Source organism: Eulemur rufifrons, chromosome 2, assembly GCF_041146395.1.
Source record: "Eulemur rufifrons isolate Redbay chromosome 2, OSU_ERuf_1, whole genome shotgun sequence".
NCBI lineage: Eukaryota > Metazoa > Chordata > Mammalia > Primates > Lemuridae > Eulemur > Eulemur rufifrons.
In genome coordinates this window covers 40,961,328-40,980,237 of record NC_090984.1, presented here as the reverse complement: position 1 = coordinate 40,980,237, position 18,910 = coordinate 40,961,328, and the positions used below count along the sequence as shown (strand labels likewise).

The 18,910-nt window shown below is 35.9% G+C and overlaps 1 protein-coding gene across 16 annotated transcripts in view; it reads right to left on the bottom strand.

Moving 5' to 3' along the window:
- The window catches only part of ATOSA (atos homolog A), a 126,455-nt gene that overhangs the window by 29,684 nt on the left and 77,861 nt on the right, over window positions 1-18,910 (bottom strand). For 15 of the 16 annotated variants that reach the window (XR_011235095.1, XR_011235094.1, XM_069483661.1 and 12 more), the window contains 3 exons: window positions 1,999-2,183; window positions 687-889; window positions 274-399 (listed from right to left, as the gene is read on the bottom strand). Coding sequence is in view for 14 of the 16 variants with exons in the window: in XM_069483661.1 (XP_069339762.1) it covers window positions 274-399; window positions 687-889; window positions 1,999-2,183 (514 nt within the window). In the remaining 2 variants the exon portion in view is untranslated. The remainder of the gene's footprint in view (window positions 1-273; window positions 400-686; window positions 890-1,998; window positions 2,184-18,910) is intronic. The other variant, XM_069483701.1, reaches the window with a different exon arrangement.

The window sequence follows — 18,910 nt, the reverse complement described above, 5'->3', positions numbered from 1 at the left end:
TTTTTCCACTTTACAAAGCATTAAGTCCATTGGTTCCCCAAAGTAAGCTTAAAAGTCCTTGGAATACTATTCTATACCAAATTTAATGCAAAAAGGATAATTCATACTGATTCAATCTAGATTTCACTGGCCTGTTCTGAGAAAAACCTCAGTAAATTGTATCTATTTATATTTAGAGATGAAGGAAATAATCTATTTAAAAGGTAAAATACCATTCAGTAGCTAACCAATGTGGTTGAATATGCACTGTCCTTTTTATTGCCCTAGACATACCTGTAGAGAATATTTCGTGGAATAGCACCATGAGAGACACTCAGCCAAGCACTTAACTGAGAAAAAAACACAAATGAGCGGACAGCCAACAGAAGAGTCTTCTCCTCAATAAATCTATCACCACTCCTAAGGAAAGTAACAAAGCATAGTCTAAATGTCAGCAAGTACAAAATGACTGAATTTTAGAAAGGTAGAAGCTGAAATAAACTTATCACTCAGGATGTGTGCTTTGAAGAACACAGGAGTGCACTTATCAATGTCACCTGAAGTCATAATTATTAAATATAAGTACTAAATATCTCAATTTTACTACACAGAGGAATTCAAAGACACGATACATTAAAATAATTTATAGGAATTAATGAAACATTTGATTTACCAGTAATAACTTCAAACTAAGTTCAACAACTTACTGTCGAGGAACTGGCTCCAAGGTCCATCTTTCTAATAACAATGCATCTTGCTTAATTGCAGGATCATTTAGATCAATTCCTTCTGTGGTGGGCCCATCATCGCTGTAGCAGCAGTCTGGTAGTAGCATCACTTCCACCATGATTGGAAGGTTATTCTTCCACAACAAAGTGACCTCAGACCTGGTTCGTCTGGCTTGGCGACACTTAGGGAAAATGAATATAAGCAAAATATCTCAATAACCCACCTAATTTTGTATTTAAATTTGAAAATTTGTAGACATCTGTATTAGAAATGAGTCATCTATTACAGAGCTTTGTTCAGGCTTGGCTATTTAGGTTTCATACTAGTAAGCTCTAGAATGCAGGGATTATTATTGAACATTTATGATATAAATTTTCCTGGGTAGGATATCTTTGTTCTATCTTGTGGAAAAAGAACTGCCATATACAATGTCTGACAGGCCTCTGAGATGGCCCAGTCTTGCTTAGTTTGTTAATTTCATCATCATTTCACAAGAAAGATAAAATCTTAAATCTGAAGACCAAAATATTAAAAACGTATTTTCATTAAGCACTCAAAATAGACAAGATTTTTTAAAGTTTGAAATTTCAATCTGGGCATGGTGGCTCATGCTCATAGTCTCAGTTACTTGGGAAGCTGAGGTGGGAGAATTGCTTGAGCCCAGGAGTTCAAAGTTGCAGTGAGCTAACAAGCTAACTGCACTCCAGCCTGGGCAACAGAGCAAGATCCAATCTCTTTAAAAAAATTTTTTTTCGGACTACATTTGAGAAACTAATAAGTGGGAGAAAAATTATTAATGCAAATTATATACTACCTACCCAAATATTTTTAACAGTATTATATAACATTAATATGCTAACAAAAACTATCCTCCCATTAAAAAAAAAGGAATCCAAGAGAGAAATTGGATAATGTAGGGAAAATAATCATAACATCAATTTACTAAATGAATGAACACAAAATAGACAAGCTAGGGCTGAGACTTAAAAATTAAAAAAGCTAAATCACAACAAAGATAGTCGTAAATGTAGCATATGAGAGGGCTGCTATGAAGTTGGCTGCCTACCTCCCTGCCGATCAGCAAAGCTACTTGCTGTGCCTTCAAGAATCTTGTTTAAGAGCCAAGGTTATTAGCTATGGTCCAGGATTAGGATTTTTTTTTCTCCTTTATGGTTATGATCAATTTTATAGTGAAACATGAAGATTATAACTGTAATGTAATAAAGATGACAGAATTTAAACTAGTCTATATTAAAGATAAATTAAAAGTGTTCAACAGAAGATTCTCACCTGGGCCAGCTTGTCACTACATTCATGTTTGGTAGTTACTGGGTAACAAGATTGTGCTGGAGGGCAATGGAAACTTTCCGTTCGACCTTTTATAGAACATTCAGGTGTTCGTCCTTCTGTTATTAGCAAAGCCAAAGAGACCAAGAACTCCTCTGCATCATATTCAAAATATTCATCTAGAGTATCTGGAATTAAAAAAGCGAAGAAAAGTCCTCACTCTAATGTACTCTTAATAAAAACGCATCTGTTATGCCTAAAATAACTGTCATATTCCATATTCAAGTATATTCACAAATAAAGAGTGAAAAGACATAATCAAAATATAGTAAACTCTTGATTCACAAAGTATGCAGAAGCGAGGAGATGGATAATTCCATATTCCAGTTGAACAGGACTAATTAAAATTATGGAATAAAAGTGTTTTTATGTAAACTTCAGTTTAAACACGTAAGGTTTAGATATACATTTATCATCCTATAGCTAATTAAATTTGGGGATATCAGGTACAATAATTTTTTCACACAAATCTTCACTAATAGAAAAAAAGGCTAAAAAGTCTTATGTCTTTTTTAGCGATTTTATTGCTATTACTACATATTAGAAAAAGATGCAGGTCCAACTACATATTTCTCCCCCTCTCCCTTCCTTAACTAGTCCCTTGCTCTCACAGCAGTAATTCTGTGAACATTCTCAGCCAAGAGTTCCTCTCTGCTTTCGCTATACAAGTTTCAAAGGAAGAAATGCTGTAATTATCCAGCAGGAGGAGGTCTATTTTGCAATATATGGAGTGTAATATTTTGTCTATCATACAGTTCCAAATGATCTGTAAGTTTTTTTTCACATAGTTGCCATAATTTAAAAATTTCTGAGTGCTTTAATTTTTTCAAGGGTTAATTTAAAAAATTGTTAACGCTACACAGGTTGAGCATTCATGCTCAAATCTGCACAATATTCAATTTGTTGAACAATCTTGAAAAAGTTGCTCTTATCTCTGCCAATTAAGCAATAAATATTTCAAGTACCTACTATACCTTATGAGGTGATAGTGAGACAGAGTTGTAATGCACATAGTTCCTAGTTTCCAAGTCTTTATGGTTTAGAGATAATTTTAAAAACAGAACAGTGCAGCATGGAATGGATCAAAAGAAAATGCAACTTGAATAGAGAATTTATGTAGAAAGTGTACAAAAGGAAGAACTGGAGCCAGATTATGAATAGCCTTGAAGGGTATAATAAAGAGTGCCTATTTCTAGTGTTGGGAAGGCTTAGCAGGAAAAAGAGCCTTGAAAGTAAATTTCATTGAAGTGATATTTTAAGGCCTGTTTGGAAAAGTTTCTCTAAAGTGACCATTGCAACATATAAAAATGACAGCCAACACACAGTAACTTATTAACATCAGGCAGTGTCAGTTCTAAGTACGTTCTATATATCAACTCATTTAATCCTCAGAGTAGCTCTAGAAAATGAGAACTATTACATCCATTTATAGACAATTGAAGCATGGAGAGGTTAAGTAACTTGCCCAAGATCAGTCAGCTAGGAAGTAGCAAAGTTGAATTTTGAACCTGAACAGTCTGGCTCCAGAATCTGGCTTTTAGTTCTAGTCTTAGGCAATTCATCCAGTTTATCATACATCCCCAACTAAGTTAATAACACATGGATCCTACACTTTAAATTTAAATTCTCAGACTAATAAACAATTAAATACACATTACAATGTGCTGTGATAACCACTAGTACAGAGGTTAGCAGTTTGCTATAAGAGCACAGACTGCCAGTCATAGTGGGAGAAAAGAGAAAGCTGAAGGAGATGAAGTTTAGAAAAGTGGTCAGGGACTACTAGATCACATAGAATTTTAAAGTTAAGGTGAGGAGTTTAGATTTTATACTAAATGCAACGGAAACCCACTGGAGGGTTTTAATCAGAGAAAGGACACAATCTGATCTCATTTTAAGATGATCACCTTGGCTTCTATGTCAATAAAAGAACAAGGAAGGAGGGGCAGAGCAAGGTGGCCAAATAGAAACCTCCAGCGATCGTCCTTCCACATGAACACAATTCAATAACAATCAGCACGAGCAAGCATCTTCAGAGGAACCAAAAATCAGGTAAGCAATCATACTATCTAGTTTTAACATTACATGAAGGAAAGAGGCATGGACGAGAGCAGAAAAGAGTCTTTCCAAAGGAGAGAGAACCTGTGTGCCTGCGGGGAGGGAGAGTGAAGAGACTATGGGACTTTGAAATGAAACTCAGGGCCACCAGGGGAACCTACCACAGGGTAGAATTCTGCTGGTGCCCACAGAGGGAGTTTTTTGGCCAGCCTGGCCAGAGGGAAATCGTCCACCCCAAAGCTCAAATTCCAGCTAGCCCCACCACTGGCAGACAAACAGCAGCCTGTGGCCTGGACTAAATTCGTAAAGCAGTTGGGCCACAAGGGCTGCAGTCCTCGGGCAATTCCTGTGGCTGTGTTGGCTCAGAGCCAGTGGACTTGGGATGCACATGACCCAGTGAGACACCAACAGCTGTGGCCAACCCAGTGCCTGTGTCACTACCCCCCAATTCCAGATAGTGCGGCTCAGGGAGAATCTTCTTCCACTTGGGGAAAGTAAAGAGAAGAACTCAGAGGACTTTGATTTGCAACTTGGCTACCAGCTCAACCACAGTAAAATAAAGTACCAAGCATACTTAAGGCCCCTGAGTCCAGGCCTTAGGTCCTGGATGGCATTTCTGGACCCACCATGGGCCAGAAGGAAACATGCTCTCTTGAAGAGAAGGACTCGTCCTGGCAGGATTCTTCACCTGCTAACTAAAGGAGTCCTTAGGCTTTGAATAAACACTAATGGTAGCAAGACAACAGTCAATACTGGCTATGGGTGAGACTGGGCTGGCTTCAGGTATGACCTGGAGCTAGTGGCCAAAAGGGATTGGCCGTGTCACTCATCCCCCAACTCCAGCAGTCCAGCATAGAGAGTGAGGGAAGAGAGTGAGAGACTTTGCCTGGTAATCCAGGGAATTCTCTTTCATCTTACCCAAGCTCACCAAGGACGTACCACCAGGAGTCTGCGAGAGTCACAGCATTACTGGGCTTGAGGCACCCTCAATGCTGAGATGGCTGCAGAGACCAGAGACTTAGACAACACTCAATTCCCTTTGAGTATCTGAAAAGCCTTCTCAAGAAGGATGGGTTTGAACAAGCCCATACTGTGAAGATTAAAATAAACACCTAACTCTTCAACGATCAGGCATTGACAAACATCCACAAGCAATGAGAACATCCAGGAAAACATGACCTCAATGAATAAACTAAATAAGGTACCGGTGACCAATCCCAGAATAATGGAGGTATGTGAACTTTCAGACAAAGAATTCAAAACAGCTGTCTGAAAAAGCTCAGTGAACTTCAAGACAACACACTGAAGGACTTCAGAAGCCTATCAGAGATATTTAGCAAAGAGATTGAAATGATAATAAAAAAACAAGCAGAAATTCTAGAACTTAAGAAATCAACTGACAAACTTAAAAATGCATCAGTCTCTCAACAGCAGCAGACGGAATTACTGAGCTTGAAGACAGGCTATTTGAAAATAAATAGTCAGCAGAGAAAAAAAAAAAAAAAGAATAATAAGAATGAAGCACACCTAGCAAGATCTAGAAAATAGCCTCAAAAGAACAAATCAGGCCGGGCGCGGTGGCTCACGCCTGTAATCCTAGCACTCTGGGAGGCCGAGGTGGGCGGATCGTTTGAGCTCAGGAGTTCGAGACCAGCCTGAGCAAGAGCGAGACCCCATCTCTACTAAAAATAGAAAGAAATTATATGGACAGCTAAAAAATATATAGAGAAAAAATTAGCCGGGCATGGTGGTGCATGCCTGTAGTCCCAGCTACTCGGGAGGCTGAGACAGGAGGATCGCTTGAGCTCAGGAGTTTGAGGTTGCTGTGAGCTAGGCTGACGCCACAGCACTCACTCTAGCCTGGGCAACAGAGTGAGACTCTGTCTCAAAAAAAAAAAAAAAAAAGAACAAATCTAAGAGTTATTGGCCTTAAGGAGGAGGTAGAGAGAGAGAGAGAGAGAGATTGGGGTAGAAAGTTTATTCAAAGAAATAATAATGAAAACTTTCCAAACCTAGAGAAAGATATCAATATTAAGGTACAAGAAGGTCATAGAACACCAAACAGATTTAACACAAACAAGGCTACCTAAAGGCATTTAATAATCAAGCTCCCAAAGTTCATGGATAAAGAAAAGCCTCTATGGGAAGCAAAAGAAAAAAATAACATATAAAGGAGCTCCAATATATCTGGCAGTAGACTTCTCAGTGGAAACCTTATAGGCCAGGAGTGAGTGACATGACATATTCAAAGTGCTGAAGGAAAAAAACTTAACCCTAGAACACTATATCTTACAAAAATATCCTTCAAACATGAAGGAGAAATAAAGACTTTCCCAAACAAAACCTGAGGGATTTCATCAACACTAGACCTGTCCTACAAGAAACGCTAAAAGAAATTCTTCAATCTGAAAGAAAAGGACATTAATGAACAATAAGAAATCTTCTGAAGGTATACAACTCTCTGGTAACGGTAAGGACACAAATACAGAATACTCTGTTGCTGAAATTGTGGTATTATACCACTTATATCTTGGGTAGGAAGACTAAAAGATAAACCTACAAAATAACAACTTTTTGAGAGATAAATAGTATAAAAAATATGGATGAAATAACATGTTAAAAAGGGGGGGATGGAGTTAAAGGGTACTACTATTAGATTTCTCTTTGCTTGTTTGTTTGTAAACAGAGTTGTCACATTTCAAATAATTGGTTATAAAATGTTTTTTGCAAGCCTCATGGTGACCTCAAATCAAAAAACTTACAACAGATACATAAAAAATAAAAAGGAAGAAATTAAAACACACTCCCAGAGAACACCACTTTTAACAAAGAATACAGGAAGGAAGAAAGAAAGAGAGGACCACAAAACAACTAGAAATCAAATAACAACATGGAAGTATTAAGTCCTTACCTATCAATAATGACACTGAATGTGAATGGCCTAAACTCTCCAATCAAAAGACACAGAGTGGCCTAATGGATGAAAAAACAAGAGCTAACTATATGTTGTTTGCAAGAAACACACTTCACCTATAAAGACACATGTAGACTGAAAATAAAGGGATGGAAAAAGATATTCCATGCAAATGGAAACCAAAAAAGAACAGGAGTAGCTATACTTATATCAGATAAAATAGATTTCAAGACAAAAACTGTCGAAAGAGACAAAGAAGGTCATTCTATAAAGGGTTCAATTCGGCAGGAGGATATAACAATTCTAAATATATATGCACCCAACACTGGAGCATCCAGATCTATAAAGCAAATATTATCAGAGCTAAAGAGAGAGATAGACCCCAATATAATAATCCTTGGAGATTTCAACATCCCACTTTCAGCACCAGACTGATCATCCAGACAGAAAATCAACAATGAAACATTGGACTTAATCTGCACTATAGATCAAATGGACCTGATAGATATTTATAGAACGTTTCTTCCAATGGCTATAGAATTCATGTTCTTCTCCTTGGCTTATGGATCATTCTCAAAGATAGACCATATGTTAGGCCACAAAACAAGTCTCAAAACATTATTTTAAAAAAATGAAATTATAGTAAGTATTTTCTCTAACCACAATGAAGTAAAACTAGAAATCACTAAAAAGAAGAACACTGGAAAACAAACACATGGAAATTAAACAGCATGTTCCTGAATGACCTGTGGGTCTATGAAGAGATTAAGAAGGAAATTAAAAAAGTTCACGAAACAAATGAAAATAAAAACACAACATAGCAAAACCTGTGGAGTATAGCCAAAGCAGTAATAAAAGTTTATAGCAATAAATGCCTACATCAAAAAAGTAGAAAATCTTCAAATAAAGAACCTGACGATGTATTTCAAAGAACTAGAAAAACAAGAGCAAACCAAACCCAAAATTAGTAGAGGAAAAGAAATAAAGATCAGAGGAGAAATAAATGAAGTTGAAATAAAAAAAAAACAAAAACAAAAGATCAATGAAACAAAAAGTTGTTTTTTTGAAAAGATAAACAAAATCGACACGTTTAGCCAGATTTAAGAAAAAAAAGAGAGAAGACCAAAATAAATAAAATCAGAGATGAAAAAGGAAACATTACAACTGATACAAAGGATCATGAGAGACTATTATGAGCAACTATATGCCAATAAATTGGAAAACCTACAAGAAATGGATAAATTCCCAGACACATACAACCTACCAAGATTGAACCAGGAAGAAATCCAAAACCCGAATAATCCAATAACAAGTAACAAGACAGAAACAGTAATAAAAAGTTTCCCATCAAAGAAAAGCACAGGACCAGATGGCTTCACTGCTGAATTCTACCAAGCATTCAAAGAAGAATATCAATTCTGCTTGAACTATTTCAAAAAATCAAGGAGGAGGGCATACTCCCAAACTCATTCTGCAAGGCCTGTATCACCCTGATACCAAAATCAGACGAAGAACAACAAACAAAGAAAACCATAGGCCAACATCTCTGATGAACATAGATGCAAAAACCCTCGACAAATACTACCAAATCAAATTCAACAACACACTAAAAAGATTATTCATCATGATCAAGTGAGATTTATCCCAGGGATGGAAGGATGATTCAACATATGCAAATCAATCAATGTGATAAAATGGTAACAAAAAAACAAAGGAAAAAGCCGTATGATCATTTCAATTAATACTAAAAAAGCATTTGATAAAATTCAACATCACTTCATGATAAAAAAAATTTCAAAAAACTGGGCATAGAAAGAACTTACCTAAACATGATAAAAAGCCTTATATCACAGACTCACAGCTAGTATCATACTGAATGGAGAAAAATTGAAAGCCTTTCCACTAAGATCTGGAACAAGACAAGGATACCCACTCTTACCCCTTTTATTCAACATAGTACTGGAAGTTGTAGTTAGAACATCAGATAAGAAAAAGAAATCAAGAGCATCCAAACTGGAAAGGAAGAAGTCAAATTATCCTTGTTTGCAGGGGATACGATCTTATATCCAGAGAAACCTAAGGACTCCACAAAAAAACTATTAGAACTGATAAACAAATTCAGTAAAGTTGCAGAATACATAATCAACATATAAACACCAGTAGCATTTCTATATGTCAACAGTAAATCTAAAAAACAAGCCAAGAAAGTAATCCCATTTACAATAGCTACATATTAAATAAAATACCTAAGAATAAACTTAACCAAGACACGAAAGACCTCTATAATAAAAACTATAAAACACTGATGAAAGAAGTTGAAGAAGACACACAAAAAAGGAAAGATATTCCATGATCATGGATTGGAGGAATCAATATTGTTAAAATGTCCATACTACCCAAAGCAATCTACAGATTCAATGCAATCCCCATCAAAATACTAAGGACATTCTTCACAGAAATAGAAAAAAATAATCCTAAAATTTATGTGGAACCAGAAAAGACCCAGAATAGCCAACGTCCTCTGAGCAAAAAGAATAAAACTGGAAGAATCACATTACCAGACTTCAAATTATACTACAGAGCTGTAGTAACCAAAATAGCATGGTACTGGCATACAAACAGACACACAGACCAATGGAACAGAATAGAGAACCCAGACATGAATCTATACGTCTACAGTGAACTTATCTTTGACACAGGTGCCAAGAACATACAGTGGGGAAAGGACAGTCTCTTCAATAAACGGTGCTGGGAAAACTGGATATGTGTATGCCAAATAATGCAACTAGACCCTTATGTCTAGCCATATAAAAAAATCAAATAAAAATGGACTGAAGACTTAAATCTGAGACCTGAAACTATGAAAATACTAAAAGAAAACATTGGGGAAATGATTCAGGACATTGGTCTGAGCAAGGACTTCTTGAGTAATACTTCCAAAGCACAGGCAACCAAAGCAAAATCAGACAAATGGGATCACATCAAGCTAAAAAGCTTCTTCATAGCAAAGGGAACAATCAACCAAGTGTAGAGACAAACCACAGAATGGGAGAAAATATTTGCAAACTACCCATCTGACAAGAGATTAATAGCTAGAATATATGAGGAGCTCCAGCAACTTGATAGGAAAAAAATCAAGTAATTCGATTAAAAAAATGGGCAAAGGATCTGAATAGACATTTCTCAAGCCATATGAATGGCCAAAAGTTATATGAAAAAATGTTCAACCTAATATGTCATCGGAGAAATGCAAATCAAAACTACAATGAGATACCATCTCACCCCAGTATTAAAATGGCTTTTATCAAAAAGACAGGCAATAATGAATGCTGGCCATAGATGGGAATTCAGTATATCGAAAAGATATCTGCACTCCCATGTTTATTGCAGCCCTATTCACAATAGCCAAGATATGGAATCAACCTAAGTGTCCATCAGTAGGTGAATGGATAAAGAAATTATGGTACATATGTACAATGAAATACTATATAACCACAAAAAGAACAAAATCCTGCCATTTGAAACAACACGGATGGAACTGGAGAACATTATGTTAAATGAAATAAGCCAAGCACAGAAAGACAAATCTTCCATGTTCTCACTCATATGTGGGAGGCTAGATATTTTAAAAACAATTGATCTGATGAAGACAGAGTAGAATGACAGTTACCAGAGGCTGGAAAGGGTAGTGGGGAGGTGGGGATAAAGTGGGAATGGTTAATGGGAACAAAAAATATAGATAGCATGAACAATATTTGATAGCACAACAAAGTGACTATAATGAACAAGTTAGAGTACACTTTAAAGTAACTAAAAGAGTGGAATTGGAATGTTCCTAACACAAAGAAATGTTAAGTGTCTGAGGTGATGGATACCCCAGGTACTCTGATTTGATTAATTCACATTGTATGCCTGTATCAAAACATCATATGTACCCTATATAAAGATATACAACTATTTTGTACCCATATTAATTAAAAATAAAAAATCATGAATAAAAAAGAATAGGGGAAAAAGAATCAAAGTAGGTATACTAATTAAGAGGTTCCTATAGTTGTCCAAGGTTCAGGTATAGTTTTGGGGATCATTGGCATGTGGATAGTATTTAGAGTCAAGAGTTACTGAGAGAAATCTGTAGATAATGAAGAGCAGGGAGCTCAAGACAGAGCCCTGGGGCACTCCACCAAGTAGAAGTCTGATAGAAGATGACGAACCAGCAAAAGTAGCTGTCAGGTATAGTATAATGGAAGCCACACCAAAAAAAAAAAAAAAAAAAAAAAAAAAAATTTCAAGAAGGAGTGTATGGTCAATGGTCTCAAACACTGGTGGGTGAATTTAATAAAATATAAATAAACAAGTGACCAATGGGTTTGACAATAAAAAAGTCATTGGTGACCTTGACAATAGCAAGTTCAGTACATAGTGATGACAGAAGATTAGACAGATATGATATACGTTGTCAATTATTCTGAAGAGTATGATAAATATAAAATCCTACTTTTTTAGATCTCTCAACACACAGCCATTCACGTATCACAAAAGCCTTTTCTAGAAAAGTATTAAATATGCAATATTACTCATACAGAATTATTTATAAATCCCAAAATAAGAACAAAAGTAGTTCTAACTGCTTCCCTTTCTAAGTCTATGAGACAGGTGATAGGAAACTGTCCTTTATGATTCTGAAATTCAGCCACTAAATCTTACTAATTTATTCTTTTAAAATTTTCTTGGAATTAAACTCTTGTATCTCAGTTATGTTCTTATTACTTTATACCTGAAGTACTGCAACAATCTCCTAGCTATTGTCTAGAATTCTAGAGTTATTTTATCAATCTTGCATCCTAATGCAGATTAATTAATCTTCCTGAAAAGCCATTCCACCACAATCTTCACAGCTCAAAGTTTTTGTTGTTATTACTGTTTTATTTATCGGCTCCCCAACTGACTGTTGAACCCAGTATAAACTCTTAAGCCTGACATTAGGGCCAGGACCACCACATAGAGCCAGCTTCTCTGCCTCTGCATTGCCAGATTCTGATGTGAATGCCGCCTTCTGGAGTTATACACTAAGGTGTCCATCTTAAGACCCCTTATTAACTGTCTCCACCTTGCTTCTCCAGCTCATCTTTTACTGCTCCCTATGTGGTCTCTCTGTTCCAGTCAAACTGCTGTCTATACAATGCTCTACTCATTTTCCACCTTGTGCTGTTGCTCATTTTTTTTTTTTTTTAACCTATCAAGCATGCCTTTCTCCTCTCATTTCCACCAACTCAGAGCTTTCTAGACTCCTTATCTTATCCATGAAAGAGTCTACGTCTTTCCACACTGATCTTTATTCTTCCCCAGAATTTACGTAAGCCATCTAGGCTATAAATGGTTGCTGCAGGGTGCTGGCACACAATCCTAAGGTCATGAATTTCACCTCTGCATGGGTTTCACTGTGTTCCATGGACAGACTGTACTGCTAACTTCAGCCAACCTTTTCCAAAACTTGGGGAAATAACAAATGTGACCATGAAAATGAAAGGAAAAATTCAGCACCATCTTGACAGCTCTATAGTTACACCAACCTATGCATTTCTTTATAATAATCTTCTTAACATTTCATGGATGTAGAACTACTAATGGGTTAAATTCCACGATCACTAAAATATTTTTGTCTTCTCATTTACATGTTCCTACCTCAAAGGAATGTGCTATGTGTTTGTGTTTTAAGTTAGAATTGTAAAGGATCTTAGAAATCATCTAACCTAACTACCTTACTCCCAGATGAGGAAAATAACGTAAAAATACATCAACATTTTTGCTTAAAGTTGTATACTGTAAACTAGAGTCCAGGTTTCTTGATTCCTAGTGCAACTCATTTTATATCCCATGAAAAGTCTCTAAGCAGAGAATAAGAGGCAAAAGGTTGACTTCAGTGACAAGTGTAAAATATAGTGGCTATGGCTATAAATGAAAGAGCAATGTTACATGTTTTCTATCATCTTATTTATAATAGTTTATGCATAAATTTCAAGGAAATTTATGTATTACTTTTCTCACAGATTAGTGTCTTCAAATATAAGAATATTTTTTATTTTGGTGTTATTAACCAACAACAAAAGTTAAACTAAATTTTTAAAAATCCTCTGCACTCTATTATGAAAAACATAAGTGATCTGTAAACAAACATATCACAGACTGTTAAAAGCAACTTTCTGGACTTGAGTGTAGTTTGTTTAAATTCAACCAAATATCTCTGTTCTACATCTACAATGTACAATAACTACCAAAATTCAAAATTATTTCATCAAATAAAGCATTGCAATATCATGAGGTGCCATCTGAAAAATCAAGTTGTGCATTTTTATAATAAGCTAGCTCTTTGAAAAGTGGCTATAAATTTTCTGTCACATAATCCACATCCCATTAAACAAAAACAATCCCCATCATCTTGAGCTGTGATGTGTTTTATCAAGTGTTTTCTATTTTAATGCTCATCACGTACCACAGAATAGTCCTTAAGAGCTAAAGAGGCCAGGCAACCAGTCCTGCTACTTGCTAGTTATTTGGCCTTGTACAAGTTATACAACATCTCTTTGCCTCAGTTTTTTTCACCTAATTAAAACAGGGATAACAATAGTATCAACTTTCAGAGGGCAGTTACAACAATGGAGTTATTATTTCTAAAACTTTTAGAAAACTTCCTCCCACAGAGTAACCACTATATAAGTGCTTGTTAAATTTAAAATAAAAATAAATGCTTTGACATAGGTCTTTCCCCATTTTACAAATGAGAACACTAAATTTTAAAATCATTTGCCCAAGGTCACACACATTATCAGTAGTTGGAGAAGCATATTGAAACCTGCTTTTCAATACCAATAGTTCTTAACAATGCTCAATTACAGAAGCTCATCTTTATTTCAGACAAAAATGACTCAGAGGGTACCCTCCCCCACCTTAGGGCACAGATTCTAGAAAGCTCTTCAGACAGATATGTTTTCAAGAATTCCTGGTACTAAAAGAATTTGGGCAGTTACTCCTTTTTTCCTTATGTTTCCCCATTTTAAAGCTCTCAATTTGGATATTATGGGAAACGCTGAGATCATGTAGTTCCAGAAAGAACAAGAAGATATCCCACCTAGAAATATTATCCTCATAATGCTTGATAAAACTGTACAATTACATCTGCTTATGAATAAAGTGTTTCAATGTTTTGTTTTCTGCATTTAAAAACATGTAGAGTTAATTAAATGGAACCTTTATCATCAAAGAAAAATAAGCAGCTTCTGTGGGTAAAATGACAAGAGAAAGTTAAAAGAGAGAAAGGCAGGCCAAGTGTTGGCTTTTGTGTAGAATTCAGGAATTAAAGGAGCCTTCAAGGGCATGTGTTTTCATTAATTTATAAGTGAGGAAACTGAACTTCAAACAGGTAAAGTGACTTGCTCAGCACACAAAGCAATGTAATAGTAAAGCGGGGGCCTTAAACCTAGGTCTCCTGTGTATGGAAAATGTCAGAAATTTGGGTACTTATTTCCAAGACTCATCCAGTATGCCAAACTCTACCTTTGCTACTAGCCTAATTCCAGTTCTGGCTCAGGGAAGAATCATGATGGAGACTGTGGAGAACTCGGAGCCTTTACTTATTTGGTGGTTTAGTATCAAGGACATTCTTGTTGTTCATTCTTTATCAGTTATTCACCCTGAGCTATGATTCTGATGTTTCCTATAAAATATCTTGGTGTCTGATTTCCAATCCCAGTTTTCCTATGAATTTTAACTGGACTTTCCAATTCACTATTCTGCTTTCCTCCCAGAATGCTCTTTGTTCTCTGCTCATGCAACGCCTCTGAATCCTATTTTTCTCAATGAAATACTGGGTATTTACCCATCTTACTTGAAATACTAGTTGTGATTCTTCAATGTCTGCTGCATCTGATATAGACTCCTATCTGCCATGGCCACCCAAATTCTAAACCTGCCACTTTGAAAGTTACAAAAGAAGAGTTAGTTGTGAGTAAGTTAGAAAATACCCAAGCTGGAAGAAAGGGAAGCAGGGGGTAGACAACTTAACTAAAAAGTACATTATTGCAAACTGCATATTTTTAAATGGAGATATTGAAAATCTGCCAAATTCTATTGCCTGATTTCAGTTAAATTCCAAGTCAGGTGGGAAGCAGATGCAGAGAGAGATCCTCTCATAAGCTTCATGTTTTCCCACTGCAATCATTACACTATTGTAGCGGCCTACTTGCATCTAACTCACTGTAAACTATGAATGCAGGGGCTAGGTCTAACATATTCATTACTCTATTAACAGGGCCTTACATGTAGCAAGTGTTCAATAAATACATGAGTAAAATGAAAGCAGGTATAAGTGTAGTTAGGTGGCTTACTGGAATGCATTGGAACTTATAGGTCAATTTGAGATCTATGTTACAGTATGACCAACTGTGAAGAATCTGATATTATAGGACAGGCAAACTCAGATTATTAACCTTGCACTAAAGGGGAAAAAATGACAGATTGAAGGCGGTCAGAACTTCAGGCAATGCACAAGACGTTTTTTAACTTTTATCTTACTAAAATTTTTTAAAACAGAATTTAATTTATTGACACTGATTTTAATAAAGAGCTGTTAACACACACGCATACACACAAAACATTGAAATGATTATATTCCTGTGAGTTTCTGGGCCTCAGCCATCAGTGTCAAGAGAATGGATTTCCTTAATTATGTCCCTTAATAATCCAATTCTGCCATCTGATAGTGTCTTCTATACAATGCTGAAAGTCAGGTCCCTTTCAACCTAAAGTAATTTTGAGGGGTAGGCTCACAGATTTCATCACACTAAGTATCACAGAAGCCAAACGAAAAGCTTAGGCTATTTCTCTAATCACCAATTCTCCACTACTAATGACTAGGACCAACCACTATCACCAATGGAAATGAAAGAAAGGCAGGCAGGCTTAGTGACTTGACATGTGCGGGAATCAGGAATTTCAATTATTTTCAATGATCTAAAATGTCTCTCAAATTTTCTAATGCTATTGATCATCTCCATAGACATTCCGCCAGGCCCAGAATTTTATATATGTTATATATATTTTTATGTCTATGAAAAATGTATTTAATATATAAAATTCACACAAACATGATTGTGAACAAAATCAGTGTAAAATATTCAGTGAATAATTTTAGATATTTAAAGATTAATAGTATTTTATACAGTTCTTTGAGCTTCTTGAAACAAAGAATCTAAGTATAATATTAAAAGCCAAATTGTTTCTAGTTCTAAGACTGAAAAAGAACCTAAAAATTCTGAAAATAGAAAAGGTGCTCCTTGATATGAGCTATGCCAGGCATTGTGTATTTAGAACTCAGGGCACACACACTGATTTCTTGTTATGTCCTCTAAGTTACTTAAAGTTAAATAATAAAATTAGTACTAACTCCTTTCCCACCTTAGCAAATATTGCAAAATGTAAAACAGAAATTAGCTGCCAATTTGAATTTGTTGCCATAACTATATACCACAGTAATTTAAAAACATACAATCCTATGTAGTTTTTAAAAAACACTGACCTAGATACAGCAAAACTTTTAAAAAGGCATATATTTAATGTCATTTAAACTGCTCAAATGATTATATTAATAACAGATTAAAAGTTTACGTGACAGAGAAATGTGATATGGCATTTGTGATTACTACTTACATGGCATTTATTAAAATAATTTTAACCATTTAAGGTTAAAATTGAAGCTATGAAGGTATAACACAAAAGAAACAATAACTCTTTTAATAGTATTACAACAATTGGTGACTTCATCAGAAAATTTCAGTCTATTTTATACCACTACTTATTTTTCACCCTCTTGTTAATAAATATGACATTTTCTAGGCTACAAAAGTATAAATAGAATGAATCTGAGCTTAAGGTAGGTAAATTTTCTACTTCATCCAATCTTGAAAAGCCACTCTCTTCCCAGAGGACTATAATTGACTGCCTTAACAGACATCTCCTTCCCTTACCAACCTGAATTCTTAAACACAGAAAGCCTTCAACAGACAAGTGCCATCCATGTTCCCCTCCTGGCTGCTCAACAACTCAACCATAGTTATTTGTGTGGAGGTTTAAAGACTGTCATTTTAGAGCGGTTTCAGGTTCACATCAAAATTGAGTGGCAGGTGTGGGGATTTCCCATATACCTCTCCCCAACACATATCCTTCCCCATTATCAACATAACCCACCAGAGCAGTATGTTTGTTACAACTGATGAATCTACATTGACACGTCATTATCACTCAAAGTCCATTGTTTAGAGTTCACTTTCGGTGTCATACATTCTGTGGGTTTGGACAAACGTATAATGACATGTATCTACCATTATGTATCATACAAAATACTTCCATTGCCCTAAAAATCCTCAGTAGAGCTCAGGGTATTTTTAAGAAAACAACCAGAAAAGAACAGAAGCATAAGTAACTAAGAATTGAAATCAAAATAGAGGGGCGGGTGGTGGGGAGAAGGAGCAGGAAGAAACAAATCAAACAGGAAACAACAAAGAGCAGGAAAATAAGAAGGGAAAATATATTAAAAAGGAAAATAAAGAAAATGGAGTAAGAGTAGAGCTAGGGGAAGTTGAGCAGATTGCCAGGGGGAAGACTTAAGGAAGAGGTTTCCTATGAGTTCCTGAGGCTCTTTTCTCAAACTCCTGGTCTTTAAACACGCCAAAGTAGGCCTCCCTGTTTTCTCACACATCTTCTAGAAACCCTATAAAGGGAGCCCCATACTTCTAAAAACAATTGTTCTACAATTTGTTTTCCAAATTCGTTGCTGAGAGTTGAGAGTACTTGTCTTTATTAAACCATAGGCACTATGAAGGCTCCTCAGGTGAAGTACTACATCGAAGGCACCACAGAGACTGAGAAGGCAAACCAAAAACATGGAGAAAATATTTGCAACATAATTTACTGACAAAAGATGTATATCTAGAATATTTCACTTAAGAATCCTCAAAGGGTAATGAATAAGATGTTGAACCTGGCCGGGCGTGGTGGCTCACGCCTGTAATCCTAGCACTCTGGGAGACCGAGGCGGGTGGATCGCTCAAGGTCAGGAGTTCAAGATCAGCCTGAGCAAGAGCGAGACCCCGTCTCTACTATAAATAGAAAGAAATTATCTGGCCAACTAAAATATATATAGAAAAAATTAGCCGGGCATGGTGGCGCATGCCTGTAGTCCCAGCTACCTGGGAAGCTGAGGCAGTAGGATCACTTAAGCCCAGGAGTTTGAGGTTGCTGTGAGCTAGGCTGATGCCATGGCACTCACTCTAGCCCAGGCAACAAAGCGAGACTCTGTCTCAAAAAAAAAAAAAAAAAAAAAAGATATTGAACCTATTTAACCCCCACAAAATGCAAATTAAAGCCACAGTGAAATACCATTTCACACTCACTAGGCTTAGGGGGAGTGGAGGTTGTCTGACAAAAGTAAGTGTTAGAAAAGGTGCAGAGAAACAGAAATGCTCATATGCTGCTAGTGAAAGTAGACAATGGTGCAAATACTCTGAAAAATAATCTGGCATTACCTAGCAAAGAAGGGCATATTCTATAACTCAATTACTCTCATAGGTAAATAACCCAGAGAAAAATTTGTACATCAGGAGACCAATATAAGAATGTTCAAAGAGACATTGTCTGCAGAACAAAAATCCTATAAAAAACAAGTGTTTATCACCCATAAAATGGATGAAGTATGGTATAGTCATATAATAGAATATAACAACAGTGAAAAATAAGTATAATACAAGAATAAATTATAGCTACACACAGGTTTTAGAAAACTATAGAATGATTCTATTTACATAAAGGTTTAAAATACAAGTTTTACCA